Source organism: Octopus bimaculoides, chromosome 3, assembly GCF_001194135.2.
Source record: "Octopus bimaculoides isolate UCB-OBI-ISO-001 chromosome 3, ASM119413v2, whole genome shotgun sequence".
Classification (NCBI taxonomy): Eukaryota; Metazoa; Mollusca; class Cephalopoda; order Octopoda; family Octopodidae; genus Octopus; species Octopus bimaculoides.
Window position 1 is genome coordinate 53,512,873 of NC_068983.1, and position 26,136 is coordinate 53,539,008.

General features: G+C 34.1%; 1 protein-coding gene across 4 annotated transcripts in view; it reads left to right on the forward strand.

Annotated features, from left to right (window-relative positions):
* The window catches only part of LOC106880693 (uncharacterized), a 559,449-nt gene that overhangs the window by 508,311 nt on the left and 25,002 nt on the right, over positions 1-26,136 (forward strand). For all 4 annotated transcript variants that reach the window (XM_052966171.1, XM_052966172.1, XM_052966174.1 and 1 more), the window contains 5 exons: positions 4,498-4,639; positions 5,883-6,126; positions 17,630-17,750; positions 23,898-24,048; positions 24,856-24,968. In XM_052966171.1, coding sequence (XP_052822131.1) covers positions 4,498-4,639; positions 5,883-6,126; positions 17,630-17,750; positions 23,898-24,048; positions 24,856-24,968 — 771 coding nt within the window. The remainder of the gene's footprint in view (positions 1-4,497; positions 4,640-5,882; positions 6,127-17,629; positions 17,751-23,897; positions 24,049-24,855; positions 24,969-26,136) is intronic.

Consider the following 26,136-nt stretch of genomic DNA (forward strand, 5'->3'; position numbering starts at 1 on the left):
ATATATATATATATATATATATATATATATATATATACTAGACTACTCCTATTGAGCCAGGATATCATGATACTCATGCTAGAGGATGATTTATTTATAACTCAGCATCACTTTAGTGACCGTGCAAATAACAATGGTTATCTTAAAATGAATCGATATACAATGTTTGTAAATACTATGTTCCGCTGAGTATACGGTATACCGAATTAAGAGCTGATGATGAGTCTATGATTTATATATCTATCCCATTGCTGCCCTTTATTCATGGCAAATCATTGAACTATGGATAGAGCCATCCATCAACTTATCTATAAATGGCTAACTTAAAATGCTTTGCGACTCATAAAGTAGAATGAGATCTTTAAATCAATGAGATTTTCATAAAAATATAGTACCAAGTTCATCCTCAAGTATAGGTAGGGGGTAGGCTCAGATAAGCTACTCCAGTGTATTTTTCTCGAGAGAGCACGGTATTGGAGAGATGACGTGTATATTAACCTAACTACCCACGACATCTTTGACGGAATATATCATGTTGATGAAGAGGAACAGTAACAATGACAGTAACAGTCGTTTGGACCAGAAAGTCTGATTAATTCTCTCGGGAAACATCGATAATAACTTTAACTCTATTAATTTGTCAGTGTATATATTAAATAGAGTGCAATTATTCCGAGATATATTTCAATATATGACGTTCTTGATGGTCATTTATTAATCTTTATATACACATGTGTGAGTATGTATGTATCTTGGGAGGGAGGGGGGAGAACCGTGTCCATGGATGTATTTGAAATTTTTGTGTGTGACTGTGAAGCTGGCAAGTCACTGTATCACTTTATTTTCTAAATGGATGTGACTTCTGAGACTACAATCATTTAAATTGATTACTTTTACTCCCCGTTACTTGAAGTTTCTTCCTAGAGAGGCAATCATGAAAAAGATCTCATTCGTCCAAAACATATCCAGAGTTATCACTATGTCTCGCAAATGCCTCTTTATTTCAATTAATCAGGACTCTTGTGCATCAACTCATTTTAACAATTTCCTGTTTGTTTTTTTAATTGTCAGTCTTGCCTTTGTTTGGCTTTCTTAAGCATTGTTCAACAATATTTACCTCTTTCTTAATATTATTACCACCATCTCAGTTAATTAGTTACTGTACTTGCTACATTATCACTTAATTCAGTACATGTGATTTTTTTTTTTTTCCTAAGCTGTCAGCCTTGCCATTTTGGTGGGTTTCCTTAATCATTCTTCAAACGTATTTATCTCACGTTAATATCAGTATATTCCCAATTAATTAAAGTTATTGTATTTGTTACATTATCACTTGATTAAAATTCACACACACACACACACATATATAAACATGCCAATGTACATTTATATACGAACACACACTCCTGCATACATATATGTGTGCATGCATGCATGTATATATACCTGTTTGGGTGTGGGTTGTGTTATAAATGATAAGAGCATTGAGATTCTGTTTTAGAAATACCATTTTATGCGTTTCTGATTCAATGTTTGGACATATACATATGCAAAAGTAGGGCTCTTTAAGAGACTAAATCAAATATAGTTTTGAAAACAGAGACAAAAATGATCAAGTTAAATAGTTCAGAGAATCCATACTGCTCTAATTATAACTTATATGATTTATATTTATGTAATATATTATGATATTTAACGACCATTTTGTTGCTGGGAGGTTTTTTTTTTGTCTTCCAAGTATCGACTCTGCTATCATAGGGAATTGCAAAATCTATGATCATACAATGTTTGTTTATTTTTCCCTCTATAATCATGTCTGGTCTTCTTGTCTCAACAGTGTTACAGGGGTTACAGAGTATCTGAATGAATTATTGTGTCATCATCATAATGGGGGTGGATGGGAGAGCACATCGATGAATACAATGAAGTGAGATAAGAGTTTGTGAGTTCCGTACATTGTATTAGAATCTTAGAATTAGTTTCCCTGGGGAGACCAAGTTTAGCTGTGTTAGATGAGTAGCCAAGCACAACTCCCACTGCCTCCTCCTTTTCCTCTCTCCCTATTCCTCCAGCACAACCTCCTCTTCCACCCTTCCTCTTCTTCTTCCACCTCCACTCTTTCTCCTCCCCCCTCCAATTTCCCTCCTCTTCCACCTTCACCCTCTTCCTCCTCTCTTCACCTTTTGCTCCTCTAGTTCCCCTCCTCTATTCCTCCTCTTCTCCACTATTCACCCTCTTCCACCTCTGCCTCCTCTCTTCTTTTCTGTCTCCCCTCTTCCACCTCCTCTGCTCCATTCTTCCTCTTCTGCTCCACTCTTCCTCTTTCACCTCCACTCTTCTTCCTCCTCTTCCCCCTCTCTCCCCCTTCTGCTCCTCTACTCCCCCTCCTCTATTCCCCCTTCTGCTCCACTATTCTCCCTCTTCCTCCTCTGCTCCACTTTTCCCCCAGCTGTCTCATCTCTTCCTCCTCCTCCACCGCCTCCACTCTTCCTCCTCCTCCTTATTCTTGCTGTTGCTGCAGATGCTTATCAATTCTGGACCAGCCCTGATCACACAGACTTATGAACAAAAGCATTTTAGACATGGTCTTCACATATTTCTTCAGTCATTCTGTGCATAAGACTACATTATCTAGTGTGTTCCTCTCTTAAGATATTATTTTGAGGAAGATATAGCTGCTATTTCTACACCAGACCAAGTAACTACATTAAGGGTCCCTCATTGACTCAATGGTATTTTTGAAACAGTATTTCAAGTGGTTAGAGAATTGAATTCTTATACAATAAGAGACATAAAATAAAAACAACTAGTCAATATGGGGTATATTTACTGTGCCTGACATATTTGTTACAGAATACTTTGGTTGAGAAGTGATGGATTGGACAATTTGGAAGAATTAAAAGAATTCCACTTAACAAGAATCTCAGAACTATTTAGATGCAATTTATCAGAGTTAAGGACTTACAAACTATGCATTGTAAAACTATGCATTTCCTGTTTTCTTAGTTATGCATAATTGCCTTGATCTCTACTTCACAGAATATTGGTCTCTGTTTAAATGTTATTCATAGCAAACCTGAATCATATTGACGTGAATAATAAACTTATTTGAACAAAAGCTTCATGTGGTAATTCAAAATCCACCAGAGAAATACTGCCCTCCTGATAGCATGAATTGAGAGAAACTGAGTGGCCGATGACAGAACCCCCTGATTGGCACCCATGCCGGTGACACAAAATGCACCATTCTAGCGTGGTTGATGCCAGTGCTGCCTGACTGGTCCCGTGCCAGTGGCATGTAAAAAGCGCCACTCGAGCATGATCATTGCCAGTACCACCTGACTGGCTCCCAAGTTGGTGGCATGTAAAAAGTACCATTCAAGCATGGTTGTTGCCAGTACCACCTGGGTGGCACGTAAAAATCACCCACTACACTCTCGGAATGGTTGGCATTAGGAAGGGCATCCAGCTGTAGAAATTTTGCTAGATCAGATTGGAACCTGGTGCAGCCTTTTGGCTCACCAGCCCTCAATCAAACCATCCAACCCATGCCAGCATGGAAAGCAGATGGTAAACGACGACAATGATGATGATGAGTTATTATTTTTAGCAAGTCAAACAACCATGTAAGAGGCTGTCTTTTATTGGTTTAAAGTAAATATGGTTGTTGATATTGCCTAGCTCCAGATCACTCCTGATTAAACAGAACAATGACGAAAGGCACTCCAGGCATGATTGACCCTTCTGTCATTGAACTACTTCTGAACTGCATTTATCCAATTCAACCATTTTGGATAAATGCAGTAGAATGAGATTTAAAGGAGATTTGGCTAGTATATCTAGTAGGTTGTGTGAGCATGTAAAAGCTTTCTTATTGAAAACCAAAGCCAGCTGACATACATTTGAGAAAATAGTCTTTGGTGGGACAAACAATGCTTTTCTCGCCCACAATGTCTATTTTACTCTCTTGCACTTTCTGTTTCATTCCTTCACAGAATTAATTATGTGAAAGGGAGAGTAAGAGGTAGTCTGAGGTATGAATTATTGGGTTGTCAGATAAATGTTTGTTTATTTGTTTGTTTCTGTTTGGCATTCCATCATCATGTGTCTGAAAATAAGGTAAAATTTATTCAGATTTCAAAAACAATAAACAAATGTTATAGAGGAAGATTAGATCTACAAAACAAAACCATAATTTTTTTTTAAAATTTTAATTCAAATAACATTGAAAAGATTAAAATAAATGGAAAAAAAATATCATATCTATCTGACAAACCAATACTTAGTGATGTGATCTTTGAACGAGTAAGTGGCACTGTTTCAGTTGCATATATTGATATACTTATATTGTCTCAATTATAATAAGGACTATTTGGGAAAATGTATATTGTAGTCTTCCTTTAGAATTGCTAATATATTGATTGCATTTGTCTTATCAGTGTTGAAACCACACAAATGGTTATTCTTTCTATCCTAAATTTCCATTTTTATTTCAAGAAAAAGTCACTGAATGCCATATAGAGAAGTTTCGAGCTTTCTTGAATGTCAACTGTGAAATGGCTGTAATTCTTGCAAATGTCATGGCATTTGGTTTCTTTTCTATCATCATATCCGTTGTTCTTATAATTATAAGACAAAGGTAAGTCATTTTTGCATTGATAAATCACTACCTATCTATAACTTCTACATCTGTATTTATAAATTTTATGTCTGTATGCACAAATAATGTCTGTGTGTATAAATTGTGTGTATGAAAGTTCAGATGTTTAATGGAATTATCTTGAAGAGTGATAATTACTGCTAATTAATTAATTGCACCTGTGTAACTTTCCATCAAATAAATTCCTCTTGATTGACTGATTGGGAAACAAATAATCACTTTTTTTTTTTCAGTTTCTTTTTTGTTGTTTTTGTTTTTCTTTCATGTTATATTACAAACTTTTATGGGATATTCTACTTAGAACTATTATAAAACAATACTGTTTATTGAGATTTGATAAGTAAGAGTAATCAATTGTCCTTTTACTACTCAGAACAGTAATAGGATTGTTCAGGTATGTGACTGTTAGGAAAGAAGAAAGGTTTGGAGGCTGCAAGCAGAAACTGTAGGGAAGCTTAAGCCTTAGAGAATCAAATAGATAATGAGGAAACTCTAAATGAAAGATCTGTTTATGGTGTAAGGTTTTAGTTGTTTTTCACAAATTGGAAATAAGATTTTAACCAAATTTTCCAGAGCTGACAATTTATAACTGTTTTGATTTTATTTGTTTTGTTTTTTATTGCCTGAATATTTATTTATTACATTAATACATTAGTCAATATCATTTTCTGAAAAAAAATCAATAGAAATGTGTATTGTCTCTAGTACTTATTAATAAAAATAAAATTGCTTAGACATGTTATGTGCTTGAATAATGAGAACTGAATGAATAACTGTGATGTGCCTGTATTGTAAGAGGAACAAACACAAAGCCAAGCAAAATTGGAAATTGTTAGAGCTGATCTAAAAGAATTGGTTTAATAACAGAAATGATGTGATAAAAGAAGGCAGAAAAAAAAATGTTCAGTTTGTATTTGTAAAGAAATAAATAAGAGTAAGCTAATAATAGCATCAATAGAAGGGGTGTTTTGATGTTGATGTTATCAATGGTAGTTTTGTTCTCAGGAGAGATGTAAATGGTGACTGAAATCACAAAAATCTGTATTACTTCACAGATTTCAAGAAACAAATTTACACAAGAAATAAACTTTCGTTTATCTTAACATTTAATTGAAATTCTCGTGTTAGTTTTAATTCATTAAATTGATAAAGAAACCTAATACTATGTAAGAGGTTTTTTTTTTTTTCTAAATTTTTTTTTTTCTTATTTTCTTTTTCCCAGGTATTGCAGACGTAACAGAGGTTCGAACCAGAAAATGGAAGAACTCGGGTTATTATCTACTCGATTCTCCCGGTGCCTATCTCTTGATGGCTGGGAATTACCTCGAGATAATGTGGTATTAAACAGAAAACTAGGCGCAGGAGCATTTGGTACTGTGTTTGGAGGAGAGGCTTTCCTTGACGATCAAGGTTGGCAACCTGTGGCGGTAAAAACACTAAAAGTCGGATCAACCATTGAACAAAAAGTAAGTCACAACTTAACCCATTACCTCCCATAATTCTATTAACTGGAAATTTTTTTTATAAAAAATCATTTTTTATGATTTCTAGCATAAAACAGCCTTAGAAACACGCTGGAATGATCGAAATAACATTTCAAAATAACGTTTTAAATAGAAATAAGCGAGATATTGGGTGAAAAATTAGCAAACCTCATTTGAATATCAGAGAAATATACTTAGTAGATATAGCAAAAAGGGTTAGATATGTGTAAATATTAACAGATAATTACGAAATTTGTAATTTTTAAGTGATCTCATATGAGATCACTGGTAGGTAATGGGTTAATGCAGAAATAGTTTATCACATATCATACATCTATTATGGTCTACTTTCTTGAAATAAGTTTGTCTTTGATTGAGGGTGTCTACACATAAGCACCTCATTTACAGAGTCGTTAATTCATAGCTTTTTTAATGATTACAGAATTATTTTTAATAACATTCTGGAAGTTCTTGCCTACAGATGTGTGAATCTGGTGGGAGATATTCGTGGTTGTATGTGAATGACACAAAAATTTATGACTGTAAACAAGATCACATTATTCTCCAAATAGGAGCCTATCATTGATACGGATAAAGAGAAGATTTATAGGGTGCAGATTCCAGGGTATTCACTTAATTCATGTCCTGATAGTACTATCTGCAAAATCTTCCTGTACAGAGATTTAGTTTTTAGGGGCTTTTCTTGGTTAGAAACTTCTTATACCAAGTATAAACTTTAACTTTGCTAATAACATGAGCAATATCTTAGCTTTCTTCAAATTCTACTGACATTGATTTTTTTTTGTTCAGTGAAATAAATACCAGTTGAACACTGAGATCGATGTAACTGACTTACTCACTTCCCTCAAAATTGCTAGACTTGTTCCAAAATCTTAAATCAGTAATTGTAGTTAATCAATTGAGAAAATTTACTCAAGATAGTAAAGGAAATGTCTACTTAGAAACATCTCTCTTGAAAGTAACAGAACAAATATTCAAGGCATTCCATTTGACTGAGGACTGGCAAACCAGATGGCTACACCAGGCTCCAATCTGATCTGGCAGAGTTTCTACAGCTGGATGTCCTTCCCAACGCCAACCACTCTGAGAGTGTAGTGGGTGCTTTTAAGTGTCACCGGCAAGAGGGCCAGCCAGGCGGTACTGGCAACGGCCATGTTCAAACTGTGCCAGATCAGATTGGAGCCTGGTGCAACCTTCTGGCTTGTCAGTTCTCAGTCAACTCATGCCACCATGGAAAGCAGACATTAAACAACAATGGTGATGATGATGAATGAGCTTTTCTCAGTTTATGCTGACCAAAATCTATTCACAAGGCTTTAGCTGACCCCAGGCTGTAGTAGAAGACATTTACCCAAGGTGCCTCACAGTGGTACTGAACCAAGAACTATGTGATTGGGCAGTGAACTTTTTACCACACAACTGTGCTTGATCCTATGAATATTTATATATATATATATATATATATATACATACATACATATACACACAATATATCTATATAGTAGTTAAACATTATATTTATGTGTTTTATATATATACATATTTATATAATATTGGTGGAAGATGCAGAATCAGTAGAACATCTAACAAAAATATCTTGTGTTATTTGGTTATATCTCTTTATGTTCTGGCTATGTCCCTTTACGTCAAGGGCAACTTTACTTTTCTTCCTTCCGAGGTTGATTTATTAAGTACCAAACAAAGTAATGGATTTGATAGAATCAACTAAAATCCCTTAAAGGTAGTGCTTCAGAACAGTCACAGCTCAATGACTGAAACCAGTAAAAAGAAGAAAGAAGTTCTGGAGAGAGCAGCTTACAGTCAGTATGTTTTGAAAAGGATTCTTTTTATCTTTCTTGAATATATATGTATATATATGTCATCATCATCATGATGTATGCGTACGTATGTATGTATGACTTTCCAACTTCATGCAATGGCGCCTACTTAAAAGACATCCGTACTTAACAATTTATCGATATTCCCTTTTTATGTTTCTCTTATATAAAGGAATTGTTATTACATTTTTATCTACAACAACAAAGGAAACTGCTTATTGAATTTGAATATCATAAGTATAGAAGTCTAAGGTTTGCTGTCAAAAGATTCATTTCAATGCATACACATAAAATATTGTTCTACTCCATGACTTTTGTGCAAGGTATCAATCATGGGCACAAGCATGATGATGTGGTTAAGAATTTTGCTTAACAGTTACATGGTTTTATGTTCAATCCCACTACTTGGTATCTTGAGAAAGTGCTTCCTACTGTTAACTCAGACTGGACTGAGGATTTAAATTGAAACTAAGAAGACAGAAACTGTTAGCCTATTAGATGAAGGAGGGTCATTGTGAAAGAGGGTCATTGACCTAATCCATCTCCCTGTGAAACACCACCACAGAGCCCTTGTATGCCTTTGGTGAAACCCTTCATATTGCAAAGCCACCTGTTTCTTCATCCCTTTCTCAGAGTTCTGCTAAAAGTAATGGTTTAATCATCATCAGTTAACATCCATTCTCCATGCTGACATGGGTTGGATGGTCCAGCAGGAGCTGGCAAATCAGAGGCCTACTCCAAACACCAGTCATCTGTTTCAGCATGGTTTCTTTTGGCTGGGTGCCCTTTCTAACACCAACCACTTTACAGAGTGCACTGAAGTCTTTTACATAGTGCCGGCACTGGTTCCTTTGTACTAGGCACTGGCTCCTTTGTACTAGGCACTGGCATGGGTGCTCTTATGTGGTGCCTGCACTGGTTCTGGCATGGATGCTTTTTACACGATGTCAAATGGTTGTGAGGAAGCATATGGCCTAGTAGTTAAACAACTGGGCTCTCAACCAGAAGGTTGTAAGTTCAATTCCTGCTGGAGGAGGCATGTTGTGTCCTTAAGTAAAGCACCTAACTGCCTCCAGTTCACTCAGCAGGTAGATATGAGCATTAAGATTGACAGAATGCTCTGAACTAGTTGCTGCTTGAGTCAAAATTCTTCAAGCTGGGAAACGGATTTATCCAACAGTAAACAGCTATACTCCTTTACACTCTGACTAAAAACCATTAAGAAAAACAGAGGACAAGAGACAAAACTTTAACATATTAAATACTGCCGTTTAAAAACTTTTTATCAACAGCACAATGCAGAGAGTAAATATTTTTTTTGTTTTGTTTTTTTTGTGTTTTTTTTTTGTTTTTTGGGGGGTTTTTTTAAGGTTTTTCCCTACAAAAATCATACAATATTTTTCCTTCTGAATTGTAAATATTATATCAAGTATTCCTTGCATTAAAATTGAACAAAGTATTTCTTTCATGGAAATACAATTGTTTTGAAATTTATCACGACTAATGTTTATTTTAAATTAAAGGCTTCAACTTTAATTGAGTTATTTTTAAAAAAAAAAAGCCTTATTCTTTATTCTGTGTTCTTATTTTCAGTTTTAGATGGCATCTGACATTAGCATTTCACCTGTAACTTGGCTGTCTGTTGTCTTAATTTTTCAACATTTGTTTTTCTCCTATATTCAATAAATGTTAGAGATCAAACAAGTGTGTGTATGTTTGTGTTTGTGTGTGTGTGTGTGTGTGTGTGTGTTTGTGTGTGTGAAAGAAAGGGCAAGAGGTGAGGAAAGGGCAAAACAAGAACTATAGCATTCAGTAAGTGACTGTTTGTTTTAATTGCAAATCAGATTTCCTAAGCTAAAACCACTCTGTACTTTTAAACAATGAATCATTTTGGAATTGGAGAAGTAATAGAAAAAGAAAAACAAACAAAAAAAAAACATTTGTGCTTCAACCAGTACAAATAAAATCATAACTTTGTCCATTACATTTATTAAAATTCCTTTGTGTTGTCAAAAGTAATTACCCTGATAGCCAAAAAACAACACATAATTACATAAAAAGTTCAATGACTTTTTTTTTTTTCAATTTATTTTATTGACGACATTTTACCAAATAGATCTAGTTATGTTCTTCCATGCATATGACTGATGCATTATTATGATAATTCTAATGACTGCAGCCACTGTGGCGACAGTATGTGCTAATTTATTAGCTTTTATTTTTGTCCGTTGCAACAGTAAACAAGTTTGAGATTTCAAAGAGAAAGTATCTAGAATAAAACTCAGATTATCGATACTTAAATTAAATGGTTGTAAGTCGTTAGTTTCATGATATATGGGAATAAATATATATAGCAAAGTTAGAAAACAAACTAGTCCCCTAAGTATTAACAACATTGTAAAGAATATATTCTATGTACAAGTGTGTTTTTCTCTGAGAAACAAAAGAAGATTAGGAAATGGAAAATTCCTTTTAGTTATTGACTTTCATGAAAGCAAGAGAACATTTATGTAGAGAAATCCTTCAGCAATGTATAATAATGCTGCAATATAAGTTCACAAACGATCATTGTTACTTGTGTTAGTCTGAGAAAGAGAGCAAAGCCTACAATCTATGTATTTCTTTCTCAAATGGAGGGATTAAGTTAAACAGATGATGTCTGTGCAATCAATATTGGGAAGAAATTGTTCCTGGTTTACAGATGAAGGGTAATTATGGGTATTAAGGGACAGTGAAAGGTTGTAGTTTTAATGAGAAAGAATTAGCCAAAGTATTTAGGGATGACTCTGTAAGATGAGAATGTGGAAGTAATGAGAGGAATAGAAGAGAACACATCAAATTGGTTTAGGTGACATGACATAGATTTAGCTATAAAGCTTAGATAATTACAGACCATTGTAGTAGTGAATGATTTCAAGAAATGTAACAGCTTCAAAGTGAGTAAGGTTTTGCAGTGGTTTAATGATTGTGAGTTGGACTATCAGATGAGAGACTACCTTTTAGATGCCTTTTAGACTACCTTTATTAGGTAATAGACACTGTGTGAGCAATATTCAAGTGTAGATTGTAACTGTGCATTTAAATGCTTACCAGATATAGAGACTCTGATACTGAGAGGAAATTTATATGGAGAATGCCAGAGCAGCTGTCTGGCTCCTGTGCCAGTGGCACGTAAATAGCACCATTTGAGCATGAATGTTACCAGCATCGCCTTATTGGTACTTGTGCCAGCGGCACGTGAAAAAACGTTCGGGCGAGATCATTGCCAGTGCCGCTGGACTGGCTCCTGTGCAGGTGGCACGTAAAATACACCATTTGAGGGTGGCCGTTGCCAGTACCGCCTGACTGGCTTTCATGCCGGTGGCACGTAAAAGCACCCACTACACTCTCAGAGTGGTTGGTGTTAGGAAGGGCATCCAGCTGTAGAAACTCTGCCAAGTCAGATTGGAGCCTGGTGCAGCCATCTGGTTCACCAGTCCTCAGTCAAATCGTCCAACCCATGCTAGCATGGAAAGCGGACGTTAAACGATGATGATGATGGTGATGAATACTATGTTTGCACATATAAAATACCAGAAACTACTGGGTTACACTTTCCAGTAGACTACAATATTTAAAAAGGGGCAGTATGATGGTTTTGTTTCTTTAGACATGAAGTAATAGTATTTCACTGTTGAATTGTTAAGGGTTTCAAGGCTGTTAATGAATCTACGGAACTATTATTATACATGTCTTTACAGTGCTTTTCAAATTGTAAATATTTTCATAATTTTATGTAAAAATTATCTGTCCTTTATTCAAAAGACCAGTGCACAATGTTGTTATTATACCACAATGATGAGCATCATCAATGTTTTCATGTTCATTTATCCAAGCTGACATGAATTAGACAGATCTGCTATCAGTATAATTCCACTCAGTATATCTTTTCATCTATAAAGCCCAACATTCTGCAAGTTAACCTTACCCCCTCTTTCCAAATCTTTTGTAGTCCTCATCTGCCACAGATGTTCTCTGATAACTCTCATCTCTTTTTTCACTTAACACTCATCTTCCTAAATTTTCTTCACCAGTGCAGTTCTCTCTTTGTCATACATTAACCAATGCCATTAATGTTGATCTTAATTTTGCTACACCTTTCATACAAGTTAGCATTATGCTTCCATCTTCAGCTCCTTTAGATCTACTTTCACTATTGCTAATATAAGCATCATCTAGTCTCAGTTTTGTTAAAAGTTCTTATTTTTACTCTTTGTTGCCAACTGAAGCAACTGTCTGCTGAATTTCTTCAATTCTTTGCTCTAACAACTGATTTTTTCAGTAACTACATACAGTACCTAAATAGCAAGCACTCTTAACGAAATTTAGAGAGTTGTTTAATTAATTTAAGTACTGTGTTTTAATGGAGCTTCTAATGCTAACTCTTCTATACATGTCATTTTTGCCAGCCTTCTTTTCTGTGAATCTACAAGAGGTTGTATCTACTCCTTATTCTAGATACTGCTGTGCTATTTATTGCAAGTGGCAACATTTTGCTCTCCTATTTAAGCAGTACTAACACAGAACCTTCTAAATTATCAATCAACCTGCTGGAAATAGCAGCCAAATTTCCTCTAACTTGCCTACTAATATCTAAAAAAAATGACAAATTGTGCAACAAAGAAAGGATGGTCATTAGGCAAGCTGTATCAGGGCTTGCCTGCGACTAACTGAAAATGGCATGATTAAACTCAAATAATAATTAGCATAGCACCTACATAGTTTGAGGTTTTCAACACCACAAATATTCCTATTATACTTGTTCATTATCTTTATTTCATTATTACCTTTACTACACAGTAGTTAACCATGCCAACTAAGATTTCTGTTAATTTCAGATGAGATATTTCCTTTACCACTCTATTAATATTCATTATTCAATAACCTCTAACTGTAATAACGTAACACTTCCTGCTTTTTTATTTCTTTTTTTTTTTTGGCTCTCACAGGTTAAATATCCAATGTCATTTTGAACTTATTTCCCTCAATATATCAACTAGTCAATACAAATACATTGTATTTCATTTCACAATAATTTATTCATCTTGTCTTCATGGCAAGCAATATATCTTTGTCAATTTTCACAGTAATTAAACTTCTTCTACTTAAAATGAACCATACTCGGCTGAAGTTATGGGTGTGTATTCAAACCATTGTAAATGTGGGGTTAATATTTAAGCAGTCATAGATAACTAGTATTAAATTGGTCATGTAACAATTGATGCATTTCAAAATCCGACAATAACTAATATAATTTTTTTTTCGCTTGTTAGCATTCAGGGTGTGTGGCTTAATGGTCAGGGTATTTGGCTCATGATTGAAAGATCATGAGTTCGATTCCTGGTGGCACATTGCATCCTTGAGCAAGATACTTTATTCCACATTACTGACACTCAGCTGACAAAAGTGAGTAGTACCTGTATTTCAAAGGGCCAGCCTTGTCACATTCTTTGTCATGCTGAATCTCCCTATGAACTATGTTATGGGTATGTGTGTCTGTGGAGTGCTCAGCCAGTTGCACATTAATTTCACAAGCAAGCTGATCTGTTGATTGGATCAGCTGGAACTCTTGTCATCATAACTGATGGAGTACCAGGTTTTATTTATTTATTTTTTGACATTCAATTGAAACTGTCATTACTCATTTCAACAGCAAGATATACAACTCTTAAGTTAAGTAGATACCAGAGTACACATAGGAGTAATTCGGTGTCAATTTTGGAGAATTCTTCTTTCTTGAGATTGTCTCCCTTTCTCATATGGAATTGGTCTCAGTTGTTATTTGGTAATTGTGACACATCTTCTAACAGGTAGAGATAATTTCAATAACTCAATAATTTATGTTGTATGGTATTTGATATCATGTGATCACATGATCAACCAGACTATTGGATGCTGTTATACAACACTGGTCACAATGTGCTTTGCATTGTTTTAGCTTTTGAATGATTGCTTAGCAATCTCCGCTGATCCAAAGGTTATTCCATCACAGAGTTACCTATTTACATCTGATTAGACTGATGCAGCATGAAATGTAGTGTTTTGCTCAAGAGCACAACATGCCACTCAGTCCAGGAATTGAACTTATGATCGTTAGATCTTGAGAGCAACACTCTAACCACTGCACCACGTTCCTCCACATGGTATTTGATATACATGTATTTATTGTTGCTGTTGTCCATATACATGCAATTGGCCAGTCTGAGTTATTTCTTTTAGCTCATGTTTGTTTAATTTATTCAAATCACCTCAACCACAAATGTGCTCATCTCTTTTTGTGTCTATCTATATCCCTTATCTGCTGGAAATAACTTAGGGCAATTGTTTTGTGGATGATGCTTATTGAGGCAGAAACACTTGTCTATACTGTCCTCTAATATCCAAGCAATAGTCCTGTCTTTTCTTTAACGGCATATCAATTTTAGAGGATTGTTGATTTTTTTAGTTAGTTTCCTCTTTTTGTATGGAGTTGGTCCCAGTTTCCATTTGGTAAGTGTGACACATCCTCTTGAGGCAGAGATAATTTTAATAAATCTTTTTATATTGTATAGTATTTGATATACCTGTATTTCTCTACATTATACTTCAAAGCCCAGGTATGGAAAATGTGGAGACTATAGTTTATACATCCATCACCTTAAACCTAATTTGCTTTAAACATGTTGATTAGTTGTTATTTCAATGATATATGAAAAAATGTTTTGAACCATTTAACCTCTGGTCCTAAACTAAATCCATATATCAATTATAGATTACTATGCTGAATATATTTTTTACTAAATAATAGATATATTCTGCATTTGCTATCATTCAAATGCATATACAAATTGCACTAAACCTACAAAAGGAGGCTTTAAAAAGGACGTATGAGGGATTATAATAATTTGCATGCCCTGTTTCAATTCTCATATTGAAACATGCACTCTCAGTGGCATGGGTGTGTGTGTGTGTGTGTTATCCCCTTTATTTTCCTATTATAAAAACTTATCTCATGGTGGCATATAATTTCCGTTTCCCTATCATAAATGTTTTACATTTCTGACTTCATTGTTCTCCTCTGATTACAGCTTTCTAATATCCATTTATAATGTTTAGATGTCATCTTGTTTCTCTTTTATACATTCTGAGGTTCTTCCAATAATGGATGGAATATTTTATAAATGATTTCATTTTTTTTTTTTTTCCTATTTGTGGATTAAGCTGGGGAAGTTTCTGTCAAAGGCATCATCACTATCATCACCATTATAATTATCATTTTCATCAACACTACCATCATCATCATCATCATCATTATATAGGCTGTAAAAATTCTGTAGCTCCATGTTTTGGAAATCATCATTCTCAAGTTTGTGTGTGAGTGAATAAAACCTCTATGAAAAGAATGAGAGAGAAGTAATGGTGTAATATCATTCATGTTGTAATGTTTATGCCTTTTGGCTACAAGGTGCATTCAAAAAGTATCCAAATTATTTTTTCCTGCCAAAACTAATGCTACATGCACAAAATTCTTTCGATGGGCGGTAACACCATCTTTCCTGTGCATGAGTGGAAATTTTCATACTGGTCGGCCATGTCAGTTCTCAGCTGTTATGGTTTAAGTATGGTTGTGTAATGCATGCTTGTCAAATTTTCGTTTTCATGCAAGATGCCTGGACGCATTAAGAAGAGATCATAAACCCATGTCTAATCCCCAGTGATGATGGTCTTCATAAAGTCTGGGTCATGGTTTTCACAGTCTAGCATGTCACAGTGATTTCCATGTGGAATTGCTCTGCCAGCAATGTGGGGATGAATTTCGCCAATGCTCTCCACGTGTACAAATCCTTCAATGGAATGCACTGATCCTGTGCCTGTTCCCGTTTCATGAGTAATTTTCTGGAGAGTTACATGACAGTCTGCTATGACTATGTGCCAAACCTCCTCAATCGGTTCCTCATTTTGGCTTGTGGATGGCCTGCCTGAGTGTGCCTTGCTCTTCACCGAGGTGTGGTCATGTTTGAAGCAGTTGTACCACTCCTTGATCTGAGTTTTGCCCATGGCTCAATCACCAAAGGCCTGCTGAATCTTCTGGATGGTTTAAGCTTGAGTATCACCAAGCTTTTAGCAAAACTTGATGCAATATCTTTGATGCGTTTGGTGAAAATGAAAATCCAACAAGCACACACTACACATCTGCACTCTGGGCATAACAGCTGGGAACTGACACAACCTACCAATGTGAAAATCTTAGTGCATGCACAGGAAGGGTAGTGTTACTTCCCACCCAAAAGACTAAGCCCACATGGCATTAGTTTTGGTGAGAAGAAATAAAGAAGGTACTTTTTGAATGCACTTCATATGTCTTAGTGATTAATGTAAAAGAAGAGCTGATAGTGTGCTCATTTACAAGAAAATCCATAAATATATAGTATGATGTAGTTTATATTAGAATGCTTATTAGTTCAATTGTTTAGACTTTTACTGAATGTCATAGTATATTTCTCAGAAGTTTATTAATAACAAACATGTTAGATACCAAGATATTCATATGAATTAATAGGAAAGTTTTCCTCTTGTAAAAGATCTTTAGTAACAACAGCTAATTGATAAACTGATAGTTTTTTTTTGGGGGGGGGGTCACCTTTTTTCTTTTGCAGGAATGTTCAAATTATGTGCTTTACCTTTCTTCAAGTCTCATTGCAAGATGTGAAATCATAAATTTTTCAGTTGTGTAGTGTCTTAATATTCAGCCCACCCCTCAATCACCACACCTCTATACATTGAGAAATCATTGACAAAATATATATCAAAGGAAGTAATTTAATTTTAGATAACAGCCTAGTTACATAATTGCAGTTTCTGTTTTAAAGTATCTCCTAATTGCTTTCCTGTGTAGATAGTTTACCCTAATTTCAATTAATTAAAATTCAAAAAAAAATTATTTTTATTTTATTACTTTTTTTAACTTTTTTTTACTCTATTCTCCTCTCCACCATCTTGATTTTTGTGTTAAGACTTTTCAGTTAGTGTACGTTACTCCTCTTTCATCAGCACACTCACATACACATCCAACCATAATACTACACATTGCTATTAATTCTCTTGGTTTATTTTGATCAATTTTACGATGCCAATCTTCTATTGCAAAAACTGATTTACAAAACATTAAAATAATTATTCAAGTGAATAATAAACTATTACAGATTGAATCTGTGTTATAGCTTGAGATCAGCATTAAGAATCATGTCCATTATTTTCTTTTAAGCTTGTATTAGAAATTTATGATTTCTGTATTACGCAGCTAATACTAGCATGGAAATCTGAATATGAAATTTAAAACCTTTTTGCTTTCTTCTTCCTAGGACATTATTTAAAATGATGTTAAACAGTCACCTACAAATGACTTGGTTGTTGTTGTTGTTCTTCTTCTTATTCTTGTTGATGTTGTCAACCCTTCAATCAAATTTTTATATTTTATTGAATTCCTTACTCATACCATTCTGCGTATAAAGATTGATTTTTAACCTTCTGTACATACATTCCTTCACTATATTGGAAATCATATATTGATTAATCTTGTTTTACAAAATTTATTTTTGCTTCCAAAGCTTGATTTCTTGAGTGAAGCAGAAATGATGAAAAGATTCAACCATCCTAATATTGTCCAGTTACTTGGAGTATGCACCCAAGGGGAGCCTATCTATACAATAATGGAATTTATGTTACATGGTGAGTGATTAGCAACAACTTTCTGTATCACATTTTTACTGACATCATTTATATTTTAAACAGTCACTATTCAGTTCTAATTCTTGAAATTTCTTTTATTCAATGACTATTTGTATTCAAACTAAGCTGATTACTGCAAGAATTTAGCAGACGTTTTTCTGCTGTTCAAGTAAATGTTATACTCTTTAAATATCCACACCATGAATCTCAACTTAAAACACTAGCCATCACGGTGTGTATTTATTAAATCAGTGTGTCAAATATCTAATTATACTTTGTAGCTTTTTATTTCTTCCTCATTTCTCAAATAACATTTTTATCAGTTTATCTCTCTCTCTCTCTCAATATTTCATTCAACAGATTATCTAAGAAGATTATGTTTTATTGTTATTTTATTAGTTTTTAACATTTTAGTAATAATTTTGTAGAGAAAAAAAAATGAAATTATATTTTACTGCATGAAAAAACATCTAGCGAGTAGATTCAATAATATTCAACCATCAAGAAAATGCCAGAAATTAATTGTGTGTATCTCTCAACAAACGTTTTAAAGCAAGAGTCTGGAAAGAACTAGGAATCATTTTAACTACTTTTGCCAATTTTATTATTTTTATTTTTATGAAAATATTCATCAAGTAAAAAAATATATACATTTTTGAAACTAAAAATGTACAAAATTTTTGTTCAGTTTTATGAGATTATAAACTATGAAATATATGCTTCATTTAATGTTTATATTTCATATCTACCCATATGGAAAGTCAAGCAATTTAATTTCAGTTTCTTTGAGTCTATAAGAGGTACCAATATTGATACATATTAAATGGTAAGTTCTTAGTGAGCCAATTCAATGATGGAAGACAAGTTGGAACTAGCTTCTTTTACCTATATTAACTAACAATTTGGTTAAGACTTGAATTTTTTCCTTGGAAAATCAGTTTTAAATTTGGGAAATTATTCTTTTGATAAACTCATTAGACATACAACATAGTTGTCACAATTATACTTTGATTATGTTGCCAATAATAATGGGAAAATATGAACATCACAACACACCCATCTTTTTAAATTTGAAACCTTATACCTAATAATAAATACAATATAGTAATACAACAAAGCATAAACAAACCTAATCGACAAACTCACAGATCATGAAACTGCTCTAAAATCCTATTCACCTATAAGTTGTTTCCTTTCTTTAAATATTCTTCCACTACTACAATGGTCTCTATTCTTTTGATCTTTATAACTCTCTGTCATGTCACCTAAACCAATTTGATGCATTCATTTCTCTTTCATTCTCTCCCTCTACTGTCTCATCTTCCAGTGCCATTGTTAAATACTTTGTTTCATCTCTCTCCTTAAAACAACCTTTCAGAGTCCCGCATTGCCTATAATTTTCCTTCAGCTAAAAACCTACACTAAGTTACACTCTGTATCAATTGTACAAACATCTGTTTATTTAATTCCTCTGTCAGGGAGATAAGTAGGTTATAGGTGTTGCTATCATTCTCAAACTAATTAGGTGGTTGACTTAATCCATTACCCTCTTTAACATTACCATCACCTGACCCTTCGGTGCCTATAGTCATGTTCACTCTATTACAAGCAATCTGACCAGGTTTTAGGACTGGAGATAACTTTACTCCTTACACTCCCAAGTCTCAGAAGACCTTCAATATGGTCACAGGTGTTGCCTATTTTCCTCAGTTTAATCCATAGCAAAAACAAAAATACTTAACAAATAATTAGATAATTAGCAACTGGTGAATAATTGTTATTTATGAATCTTTTTCTTGCTGATGAGAAAGTTCATAACCAAGAGGAATTTTCTCTCTTACAATATTCTTTTGCCTTCAGAGAAAATATACTGATACAATGCGTGTATGTATGTATACAAATCTATAATATTAGGTTGAGGAAAAAGTTTGTGTGCCATGTTAAGCATTATTTTAACACAGCATTATTTTTAAAATAATGCCATGTTAAAATAATGCTTAACACGGCACACAAATATTTCAAAATTCCGGATTTCTTTATTTGGGTAGTACTTTTCCGTAATATACAACCCTAACAGGTTTTTACTTCATATATAGGGGGTTTTAAATTAGCCCCTTTCTATTAATCTATAGAGAGAATGTTACCCGTATTAGTAATATATATATATATCAACATCGAAGCGTTATCCTTTAGTCTTGTTTTAAATAGACATGACTCCAAGATCATTAACATTACAAAAATGAGTAAGAACACTATGCCTATGTAATCCTAAAGTCTTTTTAGCTTTCTTCTTATTTTCAGCTACTGACGAGTACTTTTTGGCAACTCAGATTATTAAAATGAATTTATTGTCTTTCTGTATGAAACAATTATATAGCTACATGAATAAAAAAAAAAAAATCATCATCCATATTAACATCTAATCTCCATTTATGTAAAATATGTTGAACTTTGTTTAATAAGCTAAATTATATACTTAACATATATATATATATATATATATATATATTATATCCTCATTGTGTATGTTAGTATAAATGTACTATGTGAAATGATTCTGTTATTATCTCAGTTGAAAACAATTTAGTGTGCAGGCAAACATCTCTACTTATTTTCCAACTGCAGCTAGGCATTTCAATACATTGTCAAAATTATCTTCACCGACTCGAAGCAATTTTAATCTCCTTCTCTATAATCCAGACAGTTTTATTATCAAACACTAGCAGCCGTTCACGTTACACACTCAGTATGTCTTTCAACATTAAGTCACATCTTATCTGCTCTTATTCTGCAACTTTAGAATTGGTATTTAGTTATATTGTTATACATTCTAAGTTCAAATCCTACCAATATTGATTTGTTTCTTTCATCCTTCCAGGGTAGATAAAATAAGTACCAGTTAAGTATTGAGTTCTATTTAATTGTCTGTACCCTCCTACACAAGTCTGTGAACTTGAACCAACGTTAGAAATCAATAATTTAATAGCAGATATTTTTATCTTTTAATTACACATTGTACAGCTTTCAAGTGTTTAATGAAAGGCCTTTATTATAGATAAAGTTAAGATTGATTAAATTATAGTGTAATCTTATATTATAATTTAGTTTCCAATGACATTTTGTTCAAGTATTCATGATTATTTAAATTTATGGCAAATATAATATTTTGATCAAATGAGATGACTAACACTTGAAATATTAACACTGATTTCATTCTACAATTGGTGAGAATGAAACACACTCAATCTCTTCTATATTGCTGATATTAAATCTTATTTCATTCTAAGAGAGGCAATTTAGATGTACCAAGTCATATTTGATACCAATGTCAATTCATCTATTCAATTTAATATTGGTGAAAATCAATTTAGTGGTAAATCAGACAACAAAACAATTAATAAACTGTTGTAATGTTTTGTGTACCCAAAACGAAAAACATTTTGTTCAAAACGAGATTGGATGTTACTCTTTGGACGACTTTTGTTTTACTAATCATTGTATCTGTGGAAGAATGTCATGGTTTAGAACAATCAGAAGTAGAACAAAAATCTAAATAAAATTTTGTACATTCAATAAAGAGGTTCAAGAATAGAAAAAATACTATTTATCTTTTACTTGTTTCAGTCACTGGACTGTGGCTGTTCTGGAGCACCACCTTGAAATCTTGAAGAATATAGTCAAACAAATTGACCTCAGTACTTGTATTTCTGTCTGGTACTCATTCTATTGCTGAAGCACTAAGTTCCTGGGACAGAAACCATCACCAGTTGTCAAATGATGGTGGGAGTAACAAACACAGAAACATGCACACACACACACACACACACACACACACACACACACACATTGAAGGTTTCTACAGTTTCCATCTACCAAATTCGTGCATGTGGCATTGGTCAGCCTTAGGCTATAGTAGAAGACACTTGCCCCAAAATGCTGCACAGTGGGACTGAACCTGAAACCATCCAGTTGCAAAGCAAGCTTCTTAATCAAACAACCACGTTTAATAAAAATGAGTTACATGGCTCTAAAGATCCCTAGATCCTTGAAATAAAATAGTACATATGAAGATATAAGATTCAGAAAGCAAAACATAGTGAGAGACGGAAGATAGAAATGTGAGTGTAAGAGGTTGGTTGGAACAAGACTTTCTAAATATTGTGGGCTGATCAAATAAATAACTGAAGATAACATTCTGTTAACGAAAGTGAATAATATACTTGTTACTTAGCCGAGAGTCAGTTTTGATTAATGGTTTCGCTTTTCTCTGTTTACAGTACATCATTTCCTATGTTGATTGGGTTAGGATTTGTAGGACATTTAGCCACTATTTCTAAAAGGGTGAGTGTTCAAATAGAAACCCTGTGTATTGTGGTGTAAGCTTTAGGAGGTTATCTCTGTTCATAAAAATGTTTTCTTTCTCTGGAAATATGAAAACAAATAGCTGTGTGGTAAGTAGATTGCTTACCAACCACATAGTTCCAGGTTCAGTCCCACTGCATGTCACCTTTGGCAAGTGTCTTCTACTATAGCCTCGGGCCAACCAAAGCCTTGTGAGTGGATTTGGTAGACAGAAACTCAAAGAAGCCCGTCGTATATATATATGTGTGTGTGTGTGTGTCCAACATTGCCTGACAATCGATGCTGGTGTGTTTACATCCCCATAACTTAGCGGTTCAGCAAAAGAGCCTGATAGAATAAGTACTGGGCTTACTAAGAAAAAGTCCTAGGGTAAATTTGTTCAACTAAAGGTGGTGCTCTAGCATGGCCACAGTCAAATGACTGAAACAAATACAAGTTAATGTTTAATTGTTATATATATATATATGCAATGGTTAGTATGCTCCACTGGATGTGTAATGTAAGTGTACATGTTTGACAGACAGCCAGTGTTCTGAGAGAGAGGTTAGGCATAAGAGGAATTGGTTGCTGCATGTAAGAGAGAAGATTGCACTGGTTTGGTCATGTGATGCAGAAAGATGCCAACAGTTCCATAAAGAAGTGTTCTGTCTCAAAGTGGATGGAACATGTGGAAGTGAGAGATCCAGGAAGACATGAGATGAAGTACTGAAGAATGACCTCAGGAAGTTGAACTATCCAGGTGAGATGACAAAGGACCAAGATACCTGGTGCCTGGCCATACTCGAGAAGACCCGTACGTCACAGCAGAAGTGTTATGATTGATCCTGCCGGTGGTGTAAAGCACTTGTGGTGGTGTCACGTAAAAACGCCCATGTGGTTCCATGTAAAAATGTTCATGTGGTGTCATGTAAAAGAGCCCATGCGGTGCCATGTAAAAGCACCCCTGCGGTGTCACATAAAAGTGCTTGTGTGGCACCATGTAAAAATATCTGTATGGTGCCATGTATTAGCACCCGTCCAGTACCACATAAAAACATCCAGCACATGCTGTAAAATGGTTGATGTTAGGAAGGGCATCTGGCTGCAAAAACCATGCCAAAACAGACTGGAGTCTGGTGCAGCTCTCTAGATTGCCACCTCTGGTCAAACCATCCAACCCATGCCAGCATGGACAATGGACATTAAATGAAGATGATACATACATACATATATATAGTCCTATTTCAGCAATGAAATGCGCGTAGTCTATGTACTAGCACTGACTTTTATACATTTATACTTTCATACTTTATATTATTGTATTGATTTTTACTGTCCAATTTATAATTTTGATTTAAAAATTTTTTTAAATTAATATTTTTATGATGAATGTTTCTTTATATGATATATTATTTAAATTTAAAATTTTAGATTAAAATCTTAGATAAATATTAATATGGTATATGCCTCACAGCATGGATTTGGACAGGTTCTGAGTTGACTGAGTTGTAGAGTGGTGGTTCGTCTCTAAATTAGTGATATATATATATATATATATATATATATATAATTTTTGTGGTACCAGTGCCAGTAGTGTGAAGAAATCACTTTAGACATTGTAGAGTGGATGATGTTAGGAAGGGCATCCAGTCATTAAAAAAATATGCCAAAGAAGATAGTGGAGCTCAGTGCCACCCTGTGACTTACCAGATATTGTTAAACTATGCAACCAATGCCAGCTTGGAAAATGGAAATTAAATGATGATGATGATATAAAGTGCTTAAATATGTTTGTTCTTGTAACAGGTGACCTAAAAACTTACTTATTGTCTCGCCGGAGTCTTGTTGATCGAGAAACTATTGAGGCTGAAGACGTTGCTCCCTTTAAGCTAACCCAAATGGCTACTGATGTTGCGAATGGACTAAACTACCTCCACAGTCTTAAATATGTACACAGGTATGTACGCAACTTCAATATTTCCCATATGTCAACCCTAGGTTTTGAATTTCCTTTAACATTTTATTCTGCTTCATTTGCAAACAGTACAACTGTTGACAGTAATCTAAAATAAATTCATTCTTGCATTCTCATGGTACTTCTTGAATCTACATTCTTACAACCACAGATGTGGCTGTGTGACTGAGAAACTTCCTTCCCAACCGTGAGATCTCAAGTTCAGGCTCGTTGCACAGTAGCTTGGGCAAGTGTCTTCTACTATATCTCTGGGCCAATCAAAGCCTTATGAGTGGATTTGGTAGACAGGAACTGAAAGAAGCCTTTAGTGTGTGTGTATGTGTTGCTTGTCTTGACATTATATGGTGGTTGTAAAGAGGCATCTTGGTGATACAAGCAATGTTGTTCATTTTCACTCTTTTGTAAAAGACACATCTGCCACACACATTGATCATAGCAGACGACCATGGGCACCAGAATTCCCACATCACGTGATTCTGACCTACTGGACTTCATCAATGGGAAGCACCTGATAATCTGATTGTCTGAGACAGAAATGCTGTGAACACATGTTTTTGTCTCAATAGGCTTCACCACATTTCTGTAGGTGTCTTGATACACACATTTCCAAACAGTGATGCATACTAATTCAAATATGAGGTACTTTTAAACTTTTTCCTCTAGGATATTGCAAATGTTTATCCTGGAAAGCATCACAAATGATATTATGGTGACAAAGTGTTGGTCATGTTCATATTGAAAATGATTCTGGTTATTATGATAATGATGATTTATATTTTAAAATTCCAGAGACTTAGCTTGTCGTAACTGTTTGGTACATTCAAATAAAACAGTGAAAATAGGTGATTTTGGAATGACGCGATCACTATATGAATCAGATTTTTACAAATTCTCTAAAAAAGGTGAGTAATAATTTTTGATGAAAATATTTTTTCTTTTTACTTTAATGCTGAAAAACAATTTTTTTTTTTTTTTGTGGAATCAAAGTAAAAAATAACAAATTTTATTTTTCAAATCAGATGTTATTAAGAATTCAGGTGAAAAAAGAAATACTTTTATCTTAAATGAAACATAACATAAATAGATAGAACATGAAATATTGTGCAAATTCACTTTCTCCCTCCCCTCTCTATGTATTTGTGTTTGTGTGTATATATATATATTTATACACACACACACACATACATCGATATATATATATATATATATATATATATATATATATATACACACACACACATGCCTAAATACTTTTATACATATTTTATATACATGCATACGTAAATGTGCATATATGTATGTATGTATATATATATATATATACACATATATAAATGTATATATGCAAATGTATATACATACATATATAAATGTACCATTTGAGGGCAATCGTTTCCAGCTTTACCTTACTGGCACTTGTGCTGGTGGCATGTGAACAAAACATTGGACTGACTCCTGTGCAAGTGGCACATAAAAAACACCATTAGAGCATGGCCGTTGCCAGTACCGTTGGACTGGCCCTCGTGCCAGTGGCACGTAATAAGCACCCACTACACTCTCGGAGTGGTTGGCATTAGGAAGGGCATCCAGCTGTAGAAACTCTGCCAGATCAGATTGGAGTCTGGTGTAGCCATCTGTTTGCCAGTCCCCAGTCAAACCGATGCTAGCATAGAAACCGGACGTTAAATGATGATGATGATGATATATACATATAAATGTATATATATACGCATACATATATAAATGTATATATACATATATACACACATATAAATATGTATTTATATATATATATAGATAGATGCACATTTATATAAATGTATATATATATATATATATATATATATATATATATATATACACATATATAAATGTATATATGCAAATGTATATACATACATATATAAATGTACCATTTGAGGGCAATCGTTTCCAGCTTTACCTTACTGGCACTTGTGCTGGTGGCATGTGAACAAAACATTGGACTGACTCCTGTGCAAGTGGCACATAAAAAACACCATTAGAGCATGGCCGTTGCCAGTACCGTTGGACTGGCCCTCGTGCCAGTGG